Source organism: Oratosquilla oratoria, chromosome 16, assembly GCF_046742065.1.
Source record: "Oratosquilla oratoria isolate Oo_2021 chromosome 16, ASM4674206v1, whole genome shotgun sequence".
NCBI classification, from domain to species: Eukaryota; Metazoa; Arthropoda; class Malacostraca; order Stomatopoda; family Squillidae; genus Oratosquilla; species Oratosquilla oratoria.
The window spans coordinates 14,229,286-14,250,244 of record NC_134792.1 but is presented as its reverse complement, the minus strand read 5'-3'; the positions used below and the strand labels follow the sequence as shown (position 1 = coordinate 14,250,244).

The 20,959-nt window shown below is 42.9% G+C and overlaps 1 protein-coding gene across 1 annotated transcript in view; it reads right to left on the bottom strand.

The window, feature by feature from the left end:
- The window catches only part of wds (WD repeat-containing protein wds), a 62,795-nt gene that overhangs the window by 17,804 nt on the left and 24,032 nt on the right, over positions 1-20,959 (bottom strand). Inside the window, exon 6 of the mRNA XM_076199386.1 lies at positions 5,421-5,560. Within this exon, the coding sequence (XP_076055501.1) occupies positions 5,421-5,560 (140 nt within the window). The remainder of the gene's footprint in view (positions 1-5,420; positions 5,561-20,959) is intronic.

Here is a 20,959-nt window from a genome sequence, read left to right as displayed (position 1 = left end):
CTCCTTATTTCTCACTCTATCTAGCCTAGTAATCCTCATCATACTTCTCAGACACCTCATCTCAAACACATTCAAACTCCTTATCTCTTCCTCTCTTATGTTCCATGTTTCTGCCCCATACAGTGATGTTGGCACAATCACTCCTTCATACAGTCTCCTCTTAGCATCCATTCCCAAATGTCTATTTCATTACACTTTTTAATCCACCAAGGCATTTACTCGCTTCTCTCAATCTACATTCTACCTCCACTTCACCCTTTCCTGCCACATTTGCACCCAAGTATCTAAAACTATCCACTTCCTCCAGTCGCTCTCCCTTAATGCTCTCTTCCAGTCTGCTGCCACTTTCACCCCTTGTACATCTCATCACCTTACATTTACCCACATTTATCTTCAGCTTTCTTCTTTCACACACTCTCCCAAACTCTGTCACCAACTTCCTCAATACCTCCTCTGATCCTGCTACAAGCGCAGTGTCATCCGCAAACAACAGCCGGCTCACCTCCCACTTTTCTCCATTTTCTTTAACCATCAGATGGAGAAAGAGGAAAGGGACAAAAGGTAGGGAGGTGCTTAGAGTGAACTCTTTAAATGAAAAGGAAAAGGAGAAGGAGTACAAGAAGCTGAAGGAGGAGTGGGAGGGAGTGAAGGACAGAGTAGAGCTAGGTGTGGAGGAGGAATGGGGATGGTTCAAGGAGGGAGTCACAAAGTGTGCAAAGATGGTGTGTGGAACAAGGACAGGAGGAAATGGAAGGGTAGTGAATGGTGGGATGAAGGTTGTAGAAGAGAAGAAGGTTGTAGAAGAGAAGAAGCGAGCTTTCACAGATTGGTTACAAAATAGGACAAGGGAGTCATATGAGAGGTACAAAGAAAAGAAAAGAGAAGTAAAGCAAAAGGTAAAGGAGGCAAAGAGGAGAGCAGAAGTAAAATGGGGTAAGAGTATGACAGAAAATTTTGAAAGTAATAAAAAGATGTTTTGGAAAGAAATTAAGAGAGGAAGAGGAGGCGAATCAAGTAGGGAAGAAAAGGTAAAAGGTGCAGATGGAGAGATGATAATGGAAGAGAAGGCAGTAAGGGGAAGATGGGCAGAATATTTTAGGGAGTTGCTAAATGTGAAGGAGGATAGGGAGGGAAAGATAGTTGCAGTGGGAAATGCTAAGAAAATGAGAGTGATGAGTGAGGAGAATGGAGGAGAAATAAGGAAGGATGAAGTGAAGGCAGTTGTTAAGATGATGAAAGCAGGTAAGGCACCTGGTCTGGATGGATGCCATGCAGAATGTCTAAAAAAAGGAGGTACAGTGATAGTGGACTGGCTGGTGAGGTTATTTAATGTTTGCTGGAGAGAGGGTAGAGTGCTGGAGGACTGGAGGAGTGTCTGTATAGTTCCACTTTACAAGGGAAAGGGGGACAAGTGTGTGCAGTAGTTTCAGAGGGATTAGCTTGTTAAGTGTAGTTGGGAAGGCTTATGGGAGGATCTTGATTGAGAGGATTAGGAGAGGAACAGAGGGAGTAATTGGTGAGGAACAGTGTGGATTTAGGACAGGTAGAGGTTGTGTAGATCAGATCTTTGTGGTAAGACAAATATGTGAGAAAGCTATAGGAAAGGGGAAGGATGTTTTTTGGGCTTTTATGGATCTGGAAAAGGCTTATGATAGGGTAGACAGAAAGGCACTGTGGGAGGTTATGCAGATATATGGGATAGGAGGAAAGCTTCTAGGAGCTGTCAAGAGTTTTTATGAGAGTAGTAGAGCTTGTGTCAGGATTACAAATGGAGAGAGTGAGTGGTTTGAGGTAAAGGTGGGACTTCGTCAAGGATGCATTATGTCGCCCTGGCTGTTCAACTTATACATGGATGGGGTAGTGCGAGAGGTAAATGCAAGGGTAGTGGGTCAGGGATTGGAGATGGTTAAAGAAAATGGAGAAAAGTGGGAGGTGAGCCAGCTGTTGTTTGCTGATGACATTGCGCTTGTGGCAGGATCAGAGGAGGGACTGAGGAAGTTGGTGACAGAGTTTGGGAGAGTATGTGATAGAAGAAAGCTAAAGATAAATGTGGGTAAAAGTAAGGTGATGAGATGTACAAGGGGTGAAAGTGGCAGTAGACTGGAAGTGAGCATTAAGGAAGAGCGACTGGAGGAAGTGGATAGTTTTAGATACTTGGGTGCAAATGCGGCAGGAAAAGGTGGAGTGAAGGTGGAGGTAGAATGTAGATTGAGAGAAGCAAGTAAATGCCTAGGTGGATTGAAGAGTGTAATGAGGAATAGACATTTGGGAATGGATGCTAAGAGGAGACTGTATGAAGGAGTGATTGTGCCAACAGCACTGTATGGGGCAGAAACATGGAACATAAGAGAGGAAGAGAGAAGGAGTTTGAATGTGTTTGAGATGAGGTGTCTGAGAAGTATGATGGGGGTTACTAGGCTAGATAGAGTGAGAAATGAGGAGGTGAGGAGAAGAACGGGGGTGGAAAGGGAGTTGGGAGATAGGGTTGATGAAAGAATATTAGGATGGTTTGGACACATGGAAAGAATGAGTGAAGAAAAACTAGTAAAAGAGGTATGGAAGGCAGATGTGGAGGGAGTGAACATGAGGGGACGTCCTAGGATGAGGTGGATGGATGGGGTGAAGGGGGCTTGGGGGAAGAGGGGAATGTCTGTTGAGGAAGGACGGGAGAGGACAGAAGACAGGGGTGAATGGAGAATGGTTGTATATGGATGATGTTGTGATGCATGAGGTGGAATGGGCGGGGGGATGGGGGGTGAGGTAGTATGTGTGAGCAAAATTTGATGGAGCCCGAAAGGATTTCTTCCCGTTTTCATTTATGCATGGGGGGACATAGAGGGGGGGTCGCCGATTTAATGAAGCGGCCTTGCTGTGGATGTGCTGTGTCTTGCGACACTGCTTCTGACCCAGGGTAGTGGACAAGGTGCAGGGATGACCCGTCATCCAGGAGGTGCTAAGATAAGAGGGAGGGTGGAGGGGTGTGGAGTGTATTCAGGGATGGAATGGGTGGGAATGATTTGATGCCTTTTCCTTTTTGGCTACCTCCCTTGTAAGGGGGAAAAAGCCTTGGTATATGTATCTCCAATCCCTGACCCACCACCCTTGCATTTACCTCTCACACCACCCCATCCATGTATAAGTTGAACAGCCAGGGCGACATAACGCATCCAACTACACCTAACAAGCTAATCCCTCTGAAACTACTACACTCACACTTGTCCCCTTTTCCCTTGTAAAGTGGAATTATACAGGCATTCCTCCAGTCCTCCGGCACTCTACCCTCTCTCCAACAAACATTAAATAACTTCACCAGCCAGTCCACCATCACTGTACCTCCTTTTTTTAGATATTCTGCATGGCATCCATCCAGACCAGGTGCCTTACCTGCTTTCATCATCTTAACAACTGCCTTCACTTCATCCTTCTTTATTTCTCCTCCATTTTTCTCACTCATCACGGTCATTTTCTTGGCACTTCCCACTGCAACTATCTTTCCCTCCCTATCCTCCTTTACATTTAGCATACATACATGTACCAAAGGCTTTTTCCCCCTACATGGGGGGTAGCCAAAAAGAAAAAGGCATAGAAACCACTCCCACCCATTCCATATCCTATATATTACACTCCCCTCCATCCTCCTCCCTCCCTCTTATCTTGGCACCTCCTGGATGACGGGTCATCCCTGCATCCTCTCCGCTGCCCTGGGTCACAAGCAGTGTCGCAAAACACAGCACATCCACAGCAAGGCCACTTCATAAATTCGGTGACCCCCCTCTCCGTCCCCCCATGCAGAAAAGGAGAAGACGGGGAGAAATCCCTTCGGGTTGCATCAAATTTTTTCTGATACATACTTCCTCACCCCCCATCCCCCACCCACTCCCCCTCATGCATCACAGCATCATCTATACACAACCCCTCTCCATTCACCCGTCTTCTGTCCTCTACCGTCCTTACTCAACAGACATTCCTCTCTTTTGTAATGCCCCTTTCACCCCATCCATCCATCTCATCCTAGGATGCCCCCTCATATTCACTCCTTCCACCTCTGCCTTCCACACTTCTTTTACTAATCTTTCTTCACTCATTTTTTCCATGTGTCCAAACCATCCTAATACACTTTTATCAACCCTATCTCCCAGCTCCCTTTCCACCCGTTCTCCTCCTCACCTCCTCATTTCTCACTCTATCTAGCCTAGTAACCCCTATCATACTTCTCAGACATTTCATCTCAAACACATTCAAACTCCTTCTCTCTTCCTCTCTCATGTTCCATGTTTCTGCCCCGTACAGTGCTGTTGGCACAATCACTCCTTCATATAACCATCTCTTAGCATCCATTCCCAGATGTCTATTTCTCATTACACTTTTTAATCCACCAAGGCATTTACTCGCTTCTCTCAATCTAAATTCTACCTCTACCCCAACTCCTCCCTTTCCTGCCACATTTGCACCCAAGTATCTACAACTATCCACTTCCTCCAGTCTTTCACCCTTAATGCTCACTTCCAGTCTACTGTCACTCTCTCCCCTTGTACATCTCATCACCTTACTTTTACCCACATTTATCTTCAGCTTCCTTCTTTCACACACCTTCTCAAACTCTTTCACTAACTTCCTCAATCCCTCCTCTGATCCTGCTACAAGTGCAGTGTCATCCACAAACAACAATTGGCTCACCTCCAACTTTTCCCTATTTTCTTTAATCATCTCCAACCCCTGACCCACTACCCTTGCATTCACCTCTCGCACCACCCCATCCATGTAAAAATTGAACAGCCGGGCGACAGAACACATTTAGCAACTCCCTAAAATACTCTGCCCATCTTCCCCTTACTGCCTTCTCTTCCATTACCATCTTCCCATCTGTACCTTTTACCTTTTCTTCTCTACTTGATTCCTCTCCTCTTCCTCTCGTTATTTCTTTTCATCACAATACTCATATTAAAAAAATATAGTTACAGTTGTAATACTTGTTCCCTTTCACCCTGAATGTTAAAAACCACAGAAAACACAATCAAGCTTGTTCACAGGTACAACTACAAAATAAATCTAATCAGGATGCTGATGCTGGCATCCTTGAATATCCACTAGCACCTCATGATGCCAACGTCGGCATCATCATATGATAATGGTTAAAAGAAGATCCACATATGCATGCTGTTCACGACACCATCCTGTTCTAAGACAGTACTATCACAGAATCAATCTTGACACAGATTTAAACTGCCCTTGATGCAGTCATCAAATAGAGGACAATGAACATATCCTACACAAATTATTGCTAAACAACAAAAGTGATTTATGGGGTTCTCCAGTGGCTACTACTGTTTATCCAAGAGCTGTGGGTCTCCTACAAAAGAGACCTGAGGCAATGGATTAATTCACTGATATGAAAATTATGTAAATCCAATTAAACTTACCAGAGACCATCATAACTACTGGAAACTATGAGTGTTCCATCTCTATTAAAGTTGACAGCACTAACTGGGTCTGAATGGGCTGGTAGAGTCTTCAAGCACTTGCCTGTTTTCACATCCCAGATGCGCACACTTTCGTCAAACTGTTCAATAAAAAGACTATATGTGAATTCAGTATAAAGTAAAATAAAGTTCTTCCCAAGACACCTGCATGCAAATCCAAGAATTATCTAAATGCAAGCACATGCACAAAGTTCCCAAGTTTGTGAATGCATGTTAGTATGCAGTCAATACATACACATATATATAGACATTTGGGAATGAATAATAAAAAGAGATTTTATGAAGGAGTGATTGTGCCAACAGCACTGTATGGGGCAGAAACATGGAACATATGAGAAGGAGATAGGAAGAGTTTAAATGTGTTTAAGAAGAAATGCCTGAATAGTATGGTAGGGGTTACTAGGCTGGATAGAGTGAGAAATGAGGAGGTGAGGAGAAGAGCAGGGGTGGAAAGGGAGTTGGGAGATAGGGTTGATGAAGGAGTATTGAGATGGTTTGGACAAATGGAAAGAATGAGTGAAGAAATAGTAAAAGAGGTGTGGAAGGCAGAGGTAGAGGAAGTGAACATGAAGGGGTGACCATGGATGAGATGGATGGGGAAAAAGGGGCATTGGGACAATGGGAAATGTCTGTTGAGGAAGGAAGACAGATGATTGGGGTGAGTGGACAATGGTTATGCATGGAAGGAAGTGGGTAGGGGATGGGGTGGTGGGGGAGTATGTGAAAATTATATTTTCACGCAGCCTGAAAAGGTTTCTCCCTGTCATCTCTTTTTCTGCATGGAGAGGAGAGATCACTGATTAATTGAAGCTGCCTTGCTATGGATGTGGAATATGTGGGGATGAAATGGGTGGGAGTGGATTTATGCCTTTGACTTTGGCTACAAAAACCCACATCTCCTTTCCCAGTTTCACCTTCATACACATTAACCTTGAAGAAACCTCCTTCCACTCCACTACACATTTACCTATCTCTTCACTTACTAGTATAGCCACTCCTCTCCCTTGCACTTTGTGCATGTGCATGCATATAGATAATTCTTGGATGAAATGGGTGGCAGTGGATTTATGCCTTGACTTTGGCTACCTCCCTTGTAAGGGGAAAAAGCAATTGGTATATGTATGTATGTATGTATACATACATACATACATAACCAACAGTTTTTTCCCCCTTACTAAGGAGGTAGCCAAATACAAAGGCATAAATCCGCTCCCACCCATTTCATCCCCACATACTCCACTCCCATTTATCACTCCTCTTCCTCTTTTCTTGGCTCCTCCTGGATGATGAGTCATCCCTCCACCTCGCCCACTGCCCTGGGTCGGAAGCAATGTAGCAAGATACAGCACATCCATAGGAAGGCTGCTTCATTTAATCTGTGAGCCCTCCCCCTCTGTCCGCACATGCAGAAAAAGATAAGACAGGGAGAAATCCCTTCAGGCTGTGTCAAAATATCATTCATACATACTCCTTCAACCCACATCCCCCACACTCCCTTCCATACATCACATCATCTATACACAACCTTCAACAGACATTACCCTCTTTGCCAATGCCCCTTTTACCTCATCCATCTATCTCATCCTTGGTTGACCCCTCATCTTCAGTCCCCCACCTCTGCCTTCGACATCTCTTTTACTAATCTTTCTTCACTCATTCTTTCCATGTTTCCAAAACATCCCAATACTCCTTCATCAACCCTACCTCCCAACTTCCATTCTGCACCCCCACTCTCCTCACTCTACCCAGCCTAGTATCCCCTACCACTCTTCTCAGGCATTTCATCTCAAACACATTTAAACTCTTCCTCTCATATGTTCCATGTTTCTGCCCCATAAAATGCTGTCAGCACAATCACTCCTTCATACAATCTCCTCTTAGCATTCATTCCCAAATGTCTATTTCTCAATGCACTTTTATATCCCTTGAGGCGTTTACATGATTCTCTCAGTCTACATTCTACCTTGACTTCCAGTCCTACCTTTCCTGCCACATTCACACCCAAGTATCTAAAGCTATCCATATCCAATCTCTCTCACTTAATACTAACTTCCAATTTTCTGCCATCCTCTCCCCTTGTATATCTCATCTCCTTACATTTACTTACATTTATCTTCAAATTCCTTCTTTCACACACCTTCCCAAACTCTGTCACTAACTTCCTTAACCACTTCGATAGGATGACGCCTTTGTAGGCATCATGATACACAAGTGGGTACAAGAGGATGCTGGTGTCGGCATCTTGATTATATTTTTTGTAGTTGCACTTGTTACCTCCAGATTCTGTGAACTCGTTTGATCATGCTTTGTGTGTTTATTATTACTCAGAGTACAAGAAAATGAGTAATAGAGCAGCAACTTTATATTTTATGTGAACAGTGATGCCTCATTCACATGGCAGCTGATGCTACAGGCAAGAATTTGATTCATACTGAAGTGGTTAATCCCTCCTCTGATCCTGCTACAAGCACAGTGTTGTCAGCAAACAACAACTGGCTTACCTCCCACTTTTCTCAATTTTCTTTAACTATCTCCAATCCCTGGTCCATTACCCTTGTGTTAACTTCTTGCACCACTCCATCCATGTATAAATTGAACAGCCAAGGTGACACAGCACATCCCTGGTGAAGTCCCCCTTTTACTCAAACCACTCACTCTCCATTTCTAACTCTAAACACAGGCTCTACTACATACATACATACACCAAAGGCTTTTTCTCCCTTACAAGGAAAATAGCCAAAAAACAAAGGCATAAAATCTACTCACACCCATTCCATCCCCAACATACTCTATTCCCATCCACTCCCTTCCCTTCCTCTTATCTTGGCTCCTCCTGGATGACAGGTCATCCCTGCATCTCACCCACTGCCCTGGGTCAGAAGCAGTGCCACAAGACACAGCACATCCACAGCAGGGCCACTTCATTAAATCGGTGACCCCCTCTCTGTCCCATTATGCAGAAAAGGAGAAGACGGGGCGAAATCCCTTCAAGCTGCATCATTTTATTTCTCACGCATACTCCCCCACTCCCCATCCCCCACCCACTCCCTTCCATGCATTACATCATCATCCATGGAGTCAGAGATGTGAGATGAACTTCAACATTAAGAAATGTAACATAATAGAATTTGGAAAAAGCAAAAATAGAATATTGGGGCAATATAAAATTGGAAACAAGGAAGTCAAAAAAGTCGATTCAGAAAGGGACCTGGGAATGATCATCTCAAGTGACTTGACACCTGATAAACATGTCAATAAATTACTTAGATAAACTTTTAACTTATTACGATCAATGAAAGTGGCCTTACAAAGGATTACAAAGGCGGAGCATGCCGACAGGAGACCTTTTGATCATATCTAGGTCGGATGCGAAAAAAATCATATTAATAATAAAACAATAAATAAAAACTATAATAATGTAAATAACAAATAAAATACATGAATAAATGCATAGGTATAGTTAAATAATAAACAAACAGGTAAATAGTAAATAATAACAAAATTACATATACATACATACATATACCAAGGCTTTTTCCCCCTTCCAAGGGAGGTAGCCAAAAAGGGGAAGGCATAAAAACACTCCCACCCATTTCATCCCTAATTACACTCCACACCCCTCCCACCCTCCCTCTCATCTGAGCACCTCCTGGATGACGGGTCATCCCTGCACCCTGCCCACCGCCCTGGGTCAGAAGCAGTGTCGCAAGACACAGCACATCCACAGCAAGGCCGCTTCATTTAATCGGCGACCCCTCCTTGCATATAAGGAGAGGACGGGGAGAAATCCCTTCGGGCTGCGTCAAAATTTACTCACACATACTACCCCACCCCCCCGCCCATTCCTCCTCATGCAATCACAACATCATCCATAAACAAAATGACATATAACTAATAATAAATGAAAATCAGACAGACAAATGATAACAAAACAAAAACAAATAATATAAGATAAATTATAATCATTACAGCATCTTACTTAGGTATTTATCTAAATGATTCTTAAAGCTTCGAACTGAACTACATTGCACTACCTGTGCAGGAAGTTTATTCCATTCATTAACTACATGGTTGGCAAAGTTGTTTCTACCCACTTCCAAATTGAATCTATTTCCGGACAGTTTGAGACCATTGTTTCTTGTCTGATTCTCATTCAATGTGAAAATTTTGTCACTTTTGATGTTGTCAATTCCCTTTAAAATCTTAAAGACCTGTATCAAGTCACTTCTGAGTCTACGCTTTTTTAGGGAAAACAGATTCATGTGTTTTAGTCGATTTTTGTATGATTTATTTTTTATATTTGGAATCAGTTTTGTGGCTCGCCGTTGTACTTTTTCCAGTCTGTCAATGTCTTTAATGAGATTCGGTGACCATACGGAAACAGCATATTCCAAATGTGGACGAACTAACGATTTATATAGCTTGTTAATGAGTGATGGACTTTTGAAATCAAAAGATCACGCAATCAGTCCCAGAATCTTATTTGCTTTCTCAGAGGCTGAAATACACTGCTTGGATGATTTGAGGTCGTTACTGATAATTACGCCGAGATCTTTTTCACTATCCACTTTTGTTAACGAATTTCCAAATAACTTGTAATCGCACTTACTGTTATTTTTACCTATGTGCATTACCTTGCATTTACTTGTGTTAAATTTCATTAGCCACTTTTCAGACCATTGCTGTAATTTATCTAAATCTTCTTGAATATCTAATTGATTTGAGTGATCATTTGCCACTCCGCACTTCGACTACATGGATGAAGAAATGGTAAAGAAAATAGTGGTTACACTAGTAAGACCTAAACTAGAGTATGCTGCAACACTATGGGTACCTAGCACAAAAAAAAACATAAGAAAATTAGAAAGAATCTAAAGAGCAGCGACAAAAATGGCACCAACACTATCAAATTTGACATACGAACAAAGATTGGAGAAATTACATCTATCAACACTGGAACAGAGAAGAGAAAGAGGTGATTTGTTGACCATTTACAGAATTATGAAAGGGATGGAAATTCTCTATAGAGACGACTTATTAAAATGGGACAGAAGAGAAATAAGAGGACACGAAAAGAAGCTAAAGAAGGACAGTTACAGAAGAGACATGAAAAAGAATAGCTTCCCACATAGAGTGATTGATGTCTGGAACAAACTAAAAGGAGAAAAGGTGAGTGCCAGAACTGGATGTGGAGAGATACGAAAACGGGTCACTACAAACATAGCTCTCGTCCTGTAGAATACAACTAGGTAAATACAACCATTGTCCAGTCACCCATATCTTCTGTTTTCTCACATCCTTTCTCAACAGACATTTCATTCTTTCACAGTGCCCCTTTTACCCCTTCCATCCATCTCATCCTTGGTCCCCCCTCATGTTTACTCCTTCTACCTCTGTCTTCCACATCTCTTTTACTAATCTTTCTTCACTCATTCTTTCCATATGTCCAAACCATCCCAATATTCTTTATCAACTCCCTTTCCATCCCCGTTCTCCTCCTCACCTCCTTGTTTCTCACTCTGTCCTGCCTAGTAACCCCTATCATACTTCTCAGACATTTCATCTCAAACACATTCAAACTCCTTCTCTCTTCCTGTCTTTTGTTCCATGTTTCTGCCCCGTACAGTGCTGTTGGCACAATCACTCCTTTATATAACCTCCTCTTAGCATCCATTCCCAAATGTCTATTTCTCATTACACTTTTTAATCCCCCAAGACATTTACTTGCTTCTTTCAATCTACATTCTACCTCCACCTCCACTCCTCCCTTTCCTGCCACATTCACACCCAAGTATCTAAAACTATCCACTTCTTCCAGTCTCTCTCTCTTAATACTCACTTCTATTCTGCTGCCACTGTATATTTCATCACCTTACATTTCTCCCCGTCTTCTCCTTTCCTGCATGAGGGGACAGAGAGGGGGGGTCACCGAATTTATGAAGCGGCCTTGCTGTGGATGTGCTGTGTCTTGCGACACTGCTTCTGACCCAGGGCAGTGGACAGGATGCAGGGATGACCCATCATCCAGGAGGTGCCAAGATAGGAGGGAGGGTGGAGGGCAGTGGAATATATGGGAAATGAAATGGGTGGGAGTGATTTCTATGCCTTTTTCTTTTTGGCTACCCCCCGTGTAAGGGGGGTATGTATTTTGATATTGTGTAGAACGAAACAAGCACAAGAGAATGTATTTTTTACTTCACAGCTGCAAAGCCAACATTTCTGTTGGTACCATTCAAAATTAAAGTTATGAATATATTTTTTGTTATTGCTTATTCCTGGCTGAGATATTTGGATATTGGGTGTTCAACAACCTCTTTTCTTAACTTTCTCATAGACAACTGTGAAAATTTAAGCTGTTGAAGTTCACTTACTTATTCCTCGGTGATGCTAGGAGGACATTGTTAAAGTATTCAATTTTCTAGTAAAATAAAAGAATTAGGAAGCTGGAAGCATGATACTCTAATTATACACATATCATATTACCGTCTGGGATATTGGCTGCTTGTTATTGTGGCAAAGTAGCATGCAGTTCATACTTTAGGGTCTATATGGGGCGCCCCTACGGATCAGAGTCACACATCATTTTGTCTATGATAGAGGAAAACTTTGTTCATAGAGATATGATGACACTTTTATACTACGACTGTCCCTCCGTTATGCTGTCCTCCAACCCCTTGTTGGTGTCCTGTACCATTTCTCTGAGTATTCCTTTTCTGTGATGGGGGAATTCCCTGTGGTGGGGGAAAAGAATACTGCCACCAAGTATTCCCACTTGGATCATAAGAGGCGAGAAGAAAGGGACGGGGATTGGAACTAGGCATCCTTCTCCTTGTAGCCCCACAGGGGAAATTCCTAAAAGAATAAGAGAAGGCATAAGAGGGGCTGGAAGGCCTCGGACCAGCACCCTAAGGTTTGGGTCTTTTAACCACTTCACTCCGGACTTAAATATCGCGGGCAGCAGCCAATGCCAGCCGTACGACGTGTCGTAATAATACTCGCATCATAAAATATAGTCACCGCTTATATCGATCGTTCTCTCTTTCACCCGCGAATTTTGAAAACCACAGAGAATGGGATTCAGGGCACATTTGGAAGAATGTAAAAACACAGGGGCGACTACAATAAATATAATCAAGACGCCGATATGGCAGCGTCGCGAATCCACTTGCTCCTCATGACGCCTATGTGTGCGGCACCGTATGGAAGGGGTTAATGTGCGTGGATGTGGTACAGATGAGAGTAAAAGGGAAGAGATAGGTAGTATGTTTGTGAGAAGAAAGATGGATATGTTGGCTTTGAGTGAAACTAAGTTGAAAGGGAAGGGTGAGTGTATGTTTGGGAGTGTAAGTGGGAGGTTATCAGGAGTGAAGAGAGGGCGAGGGAGGGAAGGGGTGGCTATTCTAGTAAGTGAAGACATAGGTAAACGGGTAGTGGAGTGGAAGGAGGTTTCCTCAAGGATAATGTGGATGCAGGTGAAACTGGGGAAGGAGATGTGGGTCTTTGTAAGTGCATATGGGCCTGGCAGTGAGAAGAGTGTAGAAAAAAGGGAGGCCTTTTGGATAGATCTAAATGAGTGCATAGAGGATTTGGGAAGAAATGTCAATGTGATAGTACTGGGAGACCTTAATGCTAGGGTAGGAAATGGTCCAATCGATGGAGTGGTTGGGAAATGTGGAGTTCCAGGAAAGAATCGTAGTGGAGAGTTGATGGTGGAAATGTGTCTAGAAAGAGAGTTGATGATAGCAAATACAATGTTTCGGAAGAAAGTCAAGCATAAGTACACATGGGAGAGGGTGGTGGAGGGAAGGGTGGTAGATAGAGCGCTAATGGATTATGTAGTGGTAAATAGGATTATGATAGGAAGAGTTAAGGATGTGCATGTGCTAAGGGGAGAGGGTGGGGGAATATCAGATCATTTTTTGGTGGAAGGTAAGTTGAAAGTGGAGGATAGATGGAGGGAGAGGAAAGGGACAAAAGGTAGGGAGGTTCTTAGAGTGAACTCCTTGCATGGGAAGGAAAGGAGAAGGAGTACGGAAAGAAGCTGAAGGAGTGGGAGGGAGTAAAGGGTAGAGCAGAGATGGGTGTGGAGGAGGAATGGGGATGGTTCAAGGAGGGAGTCATAAAGTGTGCAAAGATGGTGTGTGGAACAAGAAGGACAGGGGGAAATAGAAGAAAGGGTAGTGAATGGTGGGATGAGGAAACAAAGAAGGTTGTAGAAGAGAAGAAGAGAACTTTCACAGATTGGTTATAAAATAGGATGAGGGAGTCATATGAGAGGTACAAAGAAAAGAAAAGAGAAGTAAATCAAAAGGTAAAGGTTGCAAAGAGGAGAGCAGATGTGAAATGGGGTAGGAGTATGACAGAAAATTTTGAAAGTAATAAAAAGATGTTTTGGAAAGAAATTAAGAGAGGAAGAGGAGGCGAATCAAGTAGGGAAGAAAAGGTAAAAGGTGCAGATGGAGAGATGATAATGGAAGAGAAGGCAGTAAGGGGAAGATGGGCAGAATATTTTAGGGAGTTGCTAAATGTGAAGGAGGATAGGGAAGGAAAGATTGCTGCAGTGGGAAGTGCAAAGAAAATGCGAGTGATGAATGAGGAGAATGGAGGAGAAATAAGGAAGGATGAGGTGAAGGCAGTTGTTAAGATGATGAAAGCAGGTAAGGCACCTGGTCTGGATGGATGCCATGCAGAATGTCTGAAAAAGGGAGGTTCAGTGATGGTGGACTGGCTGATGAGGTTATTTAATGTTTGTTGGAGAGAGGGTAGAGTGCTGGAGGACTGGAGGAGTGCCTGTATAGTTCCACTTTACAAGGGAAAGGGGGACAAGTGTGAATGTAGTAGTTTCAGAGGGATTAGCTTGTTGAGTGTAGTTGGGAAGGCTTATGGGAGGATCTTGATTGAGAGGATTAGGAGAGGAACAGAAGGAGTAATTGGTGAGGAACAGTGTGGATTTAGGACAGGTAGAGGTTGTGTAGATCAGATCTTTGTGGTAAGACAGATATGTGAGAAAGCTATAGGAAAGGGGAAGGATGTTTTTTGGGCTTTTATGGATCTGGAAAAGGCTTATGATAGGGTAGACAGGAAGGCACTGTGGGAAGTTATGCAGATATATGGGATAGGAGGAAAGCTTCTAGGAGCTGTCAAGAGTTTTTATGAGAGTAGTAGAGCTTGTGTCAGGATTACAAATGGAGAGAGTGAGTGGTTTGAGGTAAAGGTGGGACTTCGTCAAGGATGCGTTATGTCGCCCTGGCTGTTCAACTTATACATGGATGGGGTAGTGCGAGAAGTAAATGCAAGGGTAGTGGGTCAGGGATTGGAGATGGTTAAAGAAAATGGAGAAAAGTGGGAGGTGAGCCAGCTGTTGTTTGCGGACGACACTGCGCTTGTGGCAGGATCGGAGGAGGGATTGAGGAAGTTGGTGGCAGAGTTTGGGAGAGTATGTGATAGAAGAAAGCTAAAGATAAATGTGGGTAAAAGTAAGGTGATGAGATGTACAAGGGGTGAAAGTGGCAGTAATCTGGAAGTGAGCATTAAGGGAGAGCGACTGGAGGAAGTGGATAGTTTTAGATACTTGGGTGCAAATGTGGCAGGGAAAGGTGGAGTGAAAGTGGAGGTAGAATGTAGATTGAGAGAAGCAAGTAAATGCCTTGGTGGATTAAAGAGTGTAATGAGGAATAGACATTTATGAATGGATGCTATGAGGAGACTCCATGAAGGAGTGATTGTGCCAACAGCACTGTATGGGGCAGAAACATGGAACATAAGAGAAGAGGAGAGAAGGAGTTTGAATGTGTTTGAGATGAGGTGTCTGAGAAGTATGATGGGGGTTACTAGGCTAGATAGAGTGAGAAATGAGGAGGTGAGGAGAACAGGGGTGGAAAAGGAGCTGGGAGATAGGGTTGATGAAAGAATATTAGGATGGTTTGGACACATGGAAAGAATGAGTGAAGAAAGACTAGTAAAAGAGGTGTGGAAGGCAGATGTGGAGGGAGTGAACATGAGGAGACTTCCTAGGATGTGGTGGATGGATGGGGTGAAGGGGGCTTTGGGGAAGAGGGGAATGTCTGTTGAGGAAGGACGGGAGAGGACAGAAGACAGGGGTGAATGGAGAATGGTTGTATATGGATGATGTTGTGATTGCATGAGGTGGAATGGGCGGGTGGATGGGGGGTGAGGTAGTATGTGTGAGCAAATTTTGACGCAGCCCGAAGGGATTTCTCCCCGTCCTCTCATTTTATGCAATGGGGGGACAGAGAGGGGGGGTTGCCAATTGAAGCGGCCTTGCTGTGGATGTGCTGTGTCTTGCGACACTGCTTCTGACCCAGGGCAGTGGACAAGGTGCAGGGATGACCCGTCATTCAGGAGGTGCTAAGATAAGAGGGAGGGTGGAGGGGTGTGGAGTGTATTCAGGGATGGTATGGGTGGGAATGATTTTGTGCCTTTTCTTTTTGGCTACCCCCCTTGTAAGAGGGAAACAGCCTTGGTATATGTATGTATGTATGTACATTTACCCACATTTATCTTCAACTTCCTTCTTTCACACACCCTCCCAAACACTGTCACTAACTTCCTTAATCCCTCTTCTGATCCTGCTACAAGTGCAGTGTCATCAGCAAACAATAACAGTCTCATCTCCCACTTTTCTTCATTTTCTTTAACAATCTCCAATCCCTGACCCACTACCCTTGCATTTACCTCTTGTACCACCTCATCCATGTATACATTGAAGAGCCAAGGTAACATAATACATCCCTGGTGAAGTCCCACTTTACCTCAAACCACTCACTCTCCATTTCGGATTCTACCACAAGCTCTACTCCATACATACATATACCATAGGCTTTTTCCCCCTCATAAGGTAGGTAGCCAAAAATCAAAGGCAGAGAAACCACTCCCACCCATTTCATCCCCTACATACACCACTCATATCCACCCTCTTATCTTGGCACCTCCTGGATGATGGGATCCCTGCATCTCGCCCACTGCCCTGGGTTAGAAGCAGTGTTGCAAGCAACAGCACATCCAAGGCAAGGCCACTTCATTAAAGAGGTGACCCCCTCTCTGTTCCCCTTATGGATAAAAGGAGATGGGGAGAAATCGCTTCAGGCTGCATCAGTTTATTTCTCACACATACTCCCTCAAACCCCACCCCCACCCCCCACCCACTCCACCTCATGTATCACAGCATCATCCATACACAACCATTCTCCATTCACCTCTATCTTGTGTCATCTCCAATCCTTCCTCAACAGACATTCCCATCTTTCCCAATACCCCTTTTTCCCCATTCATCTATCTCATCCTAGGTCGACCCCTCATGTTCACTCCTTCCACCTATGCCTTCCACACCTCTTTTACTAATATTTCTTCACTCATTCTTTCAGTGTCCAAACCATCCTAATACTCTTTCATCAACCCTATCTCCCAACTCCCTTTCCACCCCTGTTCTCCTCCTCACCTCCTCATTTCTCACTCTATCCAGCCTAGTAACCTCTATCATACTTCTCAGGCACCTCATTTCAAACACATTGAAACTCCTCCTTTCTTCCCAAGTATCGAAATCTATCCAGTTCCTCTAGTCTCTCTCTTAATACTTATTTCCTGTCTGCTGCCACTGTATATCTCATCACCTTACTTTTACCCAAATTTATCTTTAACTTCCTTCTTTCACATACCTTCCCATACTCTCACCAATTTCCTCAATCCCTCCTCTGATCCTGCTACAAGGGCAGTGTCATCTGCAAACAACAACTGGCTTATCTCCCACTTTTCTCCATTTTCTTTAACCATCTCCAATCCCTGACCCACTACCCTTGGATTTACTTCTCACACCACCCCATCCATGTATAAATTGAACAGCCAGGATGACAACACATCCCTGACAAAGTCCCACCTTTACCTCGAACCATTCACTCTCTCCATTTCTAATCCTAAAACACGCTCTACTATTCTAAAAACTCTTGACTGCTCCTAACAGCTTTCCTCCTATCCCATATATTTGCAATACCTCCCACAATGCCTTCCTGTCTACCCTGTCGTAAGCCTTTTCCAAATCCATAAAGGCCCAAAAAACATTCTTGCATTTTCCTAAAGCTTTCTCACATATCTGCCTAACCACAAAAATCTGATCCACGCAACCCTTATCTGTCCTAAACCCACACTGTTCCTCACTAATTACATCCTCTGTACCTCTCCTAATCATCTCAATCAACACCCTCACCCTTCCCAAATATACTTAAACTAATCCCTCTGAAACTACTACAAGCACACTTGTCTGCTTTTCCCTTGTAAAGTGGAACTATACAGGCACTCCTCCAGTCTCTGGCACTCTACCCTCTTTTAGACAAACATTAAACAACCTCACCAGCCAGTGCACCATCAGTGTACCTCTCTTTTTTTAGAAAGTTCCCATGACACCCATCTAACCCAGGTGACTTACCTGCTCTCATAATTTCAATAACTGCTTTCACCACATCTTTCTTTATTTCTCCACTTTCCTCATTCATCACTGTCATTTTCTTAGCGCTACCTACTGGAACTACCTTTCCCTCTCTATCATTCTTTACATTTAGCAGCTCCCTAAAATATTCTGCCCATCTTCCTCTTACTGCTGTCTCTTCCATTATCATTTCTCCATCTGCACCTTTTATCTTTTCTTTTCTATTTGATTCACCTCCCATTCCTCTCTGAATTTCCTTCCAAAACTTCTTTTCATTATTGTAATTTTTTTTTGTCATATTCATACCCCATTTCACATCTGCTCTCCTCTTTGCCTCCTTTATCTTATGCTTTACTTTTGTTCTCTTTCTTTGTATTTCTCACATGATTCTCTCATCCTATTTTGTAACCGGTCTATGAATGATCATTTACTCTCTTCTACAACCTTCTTTGCTTCCTCATCCCACCACTCACTACATTCCCTTCTATTTCCTCCTGTCCTTCTTGTTCCACATCCCCATTCCTCCCCCACTCCTAGTTCTATTCTATCCTTCACTCCCTCCCACTCTTCTCTCAGCCTCTTCTTGAACTCCTTTTCTTTCACATTTAAGCAGTTTACTCTAAACACCAGCTTAACTTCTGTCCTTTTCCTCTTTCCACCAAAAAATTATTTGATATTCCCACATATTCCCACACTTTCTCCCCTTAGAACAAGTACATCTTGAACTCCTTTTCTTTCACATTTAAGCAGTTTACTCTAAACACCAGCTTAACTTCTGTCCTTTTCCTCTTTCCACCAAAAAATTATTTGATATTCCCACACTTTCTCCCCTTAGAACAAGTACATCCAAAACTCACCCTACTCCTGGTTATCACTATATACTCCATTAAAGCCCTATCTTAACAAATTGTAGTTGTTTAGATGATGAGCACCTCCTGCTAAGATAAGAGGGAGGGTGGAGGGGTGTGGAGTGTATTCAGGGATGGAATGGGTGGGAATGATTTTATGCCTTTTCCTTTTTGGATACCTCCCTTGTAAGGGGGAAAAAGCCTTGGTATATGTATGTAAGGTGATGAGAGCAAGTAAGGCACCTGGGTTGGATGGATGTCATGCAGAATGTCTAAAAAAGGAGGTACAGTGATGATGAACTGGCTGGTGAGGTTTAATGTTTGTTTAAGAGAGGGTAGAGTACCAGAGGACTGGAGGAGAGCCTGTATAGTTCTACTTTACAAAGGAAAAGGGGACAAGTGTGAGAATAGTAGTTTCAGAGGGATCACATTGTTAAGTGTAGCTGGAAAGGCTTATGGGCAGGTGTTGATTGGGAGGATTAGAAGAGGAACAGAGGGAGTAATTAGTGAGGAACAGTGTGGGTTTGGGACAAGTAGGGGTTGTGTAGGTCAGAGTTCTGTGGTAAGACAGATGCATGATAAAGCTTTGGGAAAAGGTAATGATGCTTTTGGGGCTTTTATGAATCTGGAAAAGGCTTATGACAGGGTAGACAGGAAGGCACTGTGGGAGGTATTGCAGATATATGGGATAGGAGGAAAGCTGTGAGCAGTCAAGAGTTTTTACAAGAGTAGTAGAGCTTGTGTTAGGATTAGAAATGGAGAAAATGAGTGGTCTGAGGTAAAGTTGGGACTTTGTCAGGGATGTGTTATGTCATCCTGGCTGTTCAATTTATATGTGGACAGGGTGGTGCAACAAGTAAATCCAAGGGTAGAGGGTTGGGGATTGGAGATGGTTAAAGAAAATGGAGAAAAGTGGGAGATATGACAGTTTTTATTTGCTGATGACACTGCACTTGTTGCAGGATCAGAAGAGGGATTGAGGAAATTAGTGACAGTTTGGGAAGGTGTGTGAAAGAAGGAAGTTGAAGATAAATTTGGGTAAAAGTAAGGTGATGAGATATACAGTGGCAGCAGACTGGAAGTAAGTATTAAGAGAGAGACATCTAAATCCCATGCCAGTCCCAAGCCAGGATAAAAGAGGAGGGATGTCATGACAGGCCTAGCAAAGCCATAAAAAGACCTATTTGCTTGAGAAACTCAAGGGACAGCCTCGGAACCAGGACGGACCAATTGAAGATGAAATAGGAAATGTTAATGGACCAGAGCTTGAACTATGCCAAAAATAAGATGTGCAACTTTAAACATTGCCACATACACGGACAAATAAGAAGAAATCATTGAAATGATGCTGAGAAGAAAAGTAGATTTATTTGGTATGGCAGAGACAAGACAGTTTGGAAAGGAGAGAGGAAAAGATTTAGGCAGTGGATTTGTTTTGATGTATGATGGAGTTGAAACAGGAAGAAGAAAACATGGAGTAGCAATTATAAGAGGACCAACACTCTCGCCATATATTCAAAACGTAAAATTGATGAGAGACTTATGCACTGTGTACTGAACATCAAAGGTAAAAGATACTTTATATATCAGGTGTATGCACCTCAACAAGGACACTTTTTTTCACTGTTCTTTCAAGAAAAAAAGGAAAGAAGCGAAGAAACTCCGAGAGGCAAAGACCCAGTGAAGAGATGCTTAGAAGTAGAATTGATACTCCACTTGGTGTCATTCGAAAGAAGACGTGTCTTTCCAAGGGAATACCAAAGGTTTGAAAGAGTTTTTTTGGGGGGTTTGAAGGGGAAAGAAATATTATGCACAGAGGATTAGAAATGGATAGAGCCCAGGTATAGAAATATAATGAGAAATAGAGATATTAATGACATTTTGGATTATTTAATAGAACTCAAAAGTGAGTACAAAACAATGTACAAAGAAGTATCTATGCTAAGGAAAGCCAATGGGGAGAATAATAGGGAGATAGATGACTTAAAAATGGAATTAAATTAATTAAAGGCAGAAAATGAAAGGCTGAAAAGTGAAGACATAAATAGGAATGAGGAATTAAAAAAGGAGATAAGAGATCAAATGCAAGAAGTGACTGAAAAGGTGGAAGAATGAATCAAAGAAACAGTGGAAAGTTGAACAGGAATGTCAAAAAGTATCCCTTAAAGAAATAATGGAGCAACAGGTCAAGG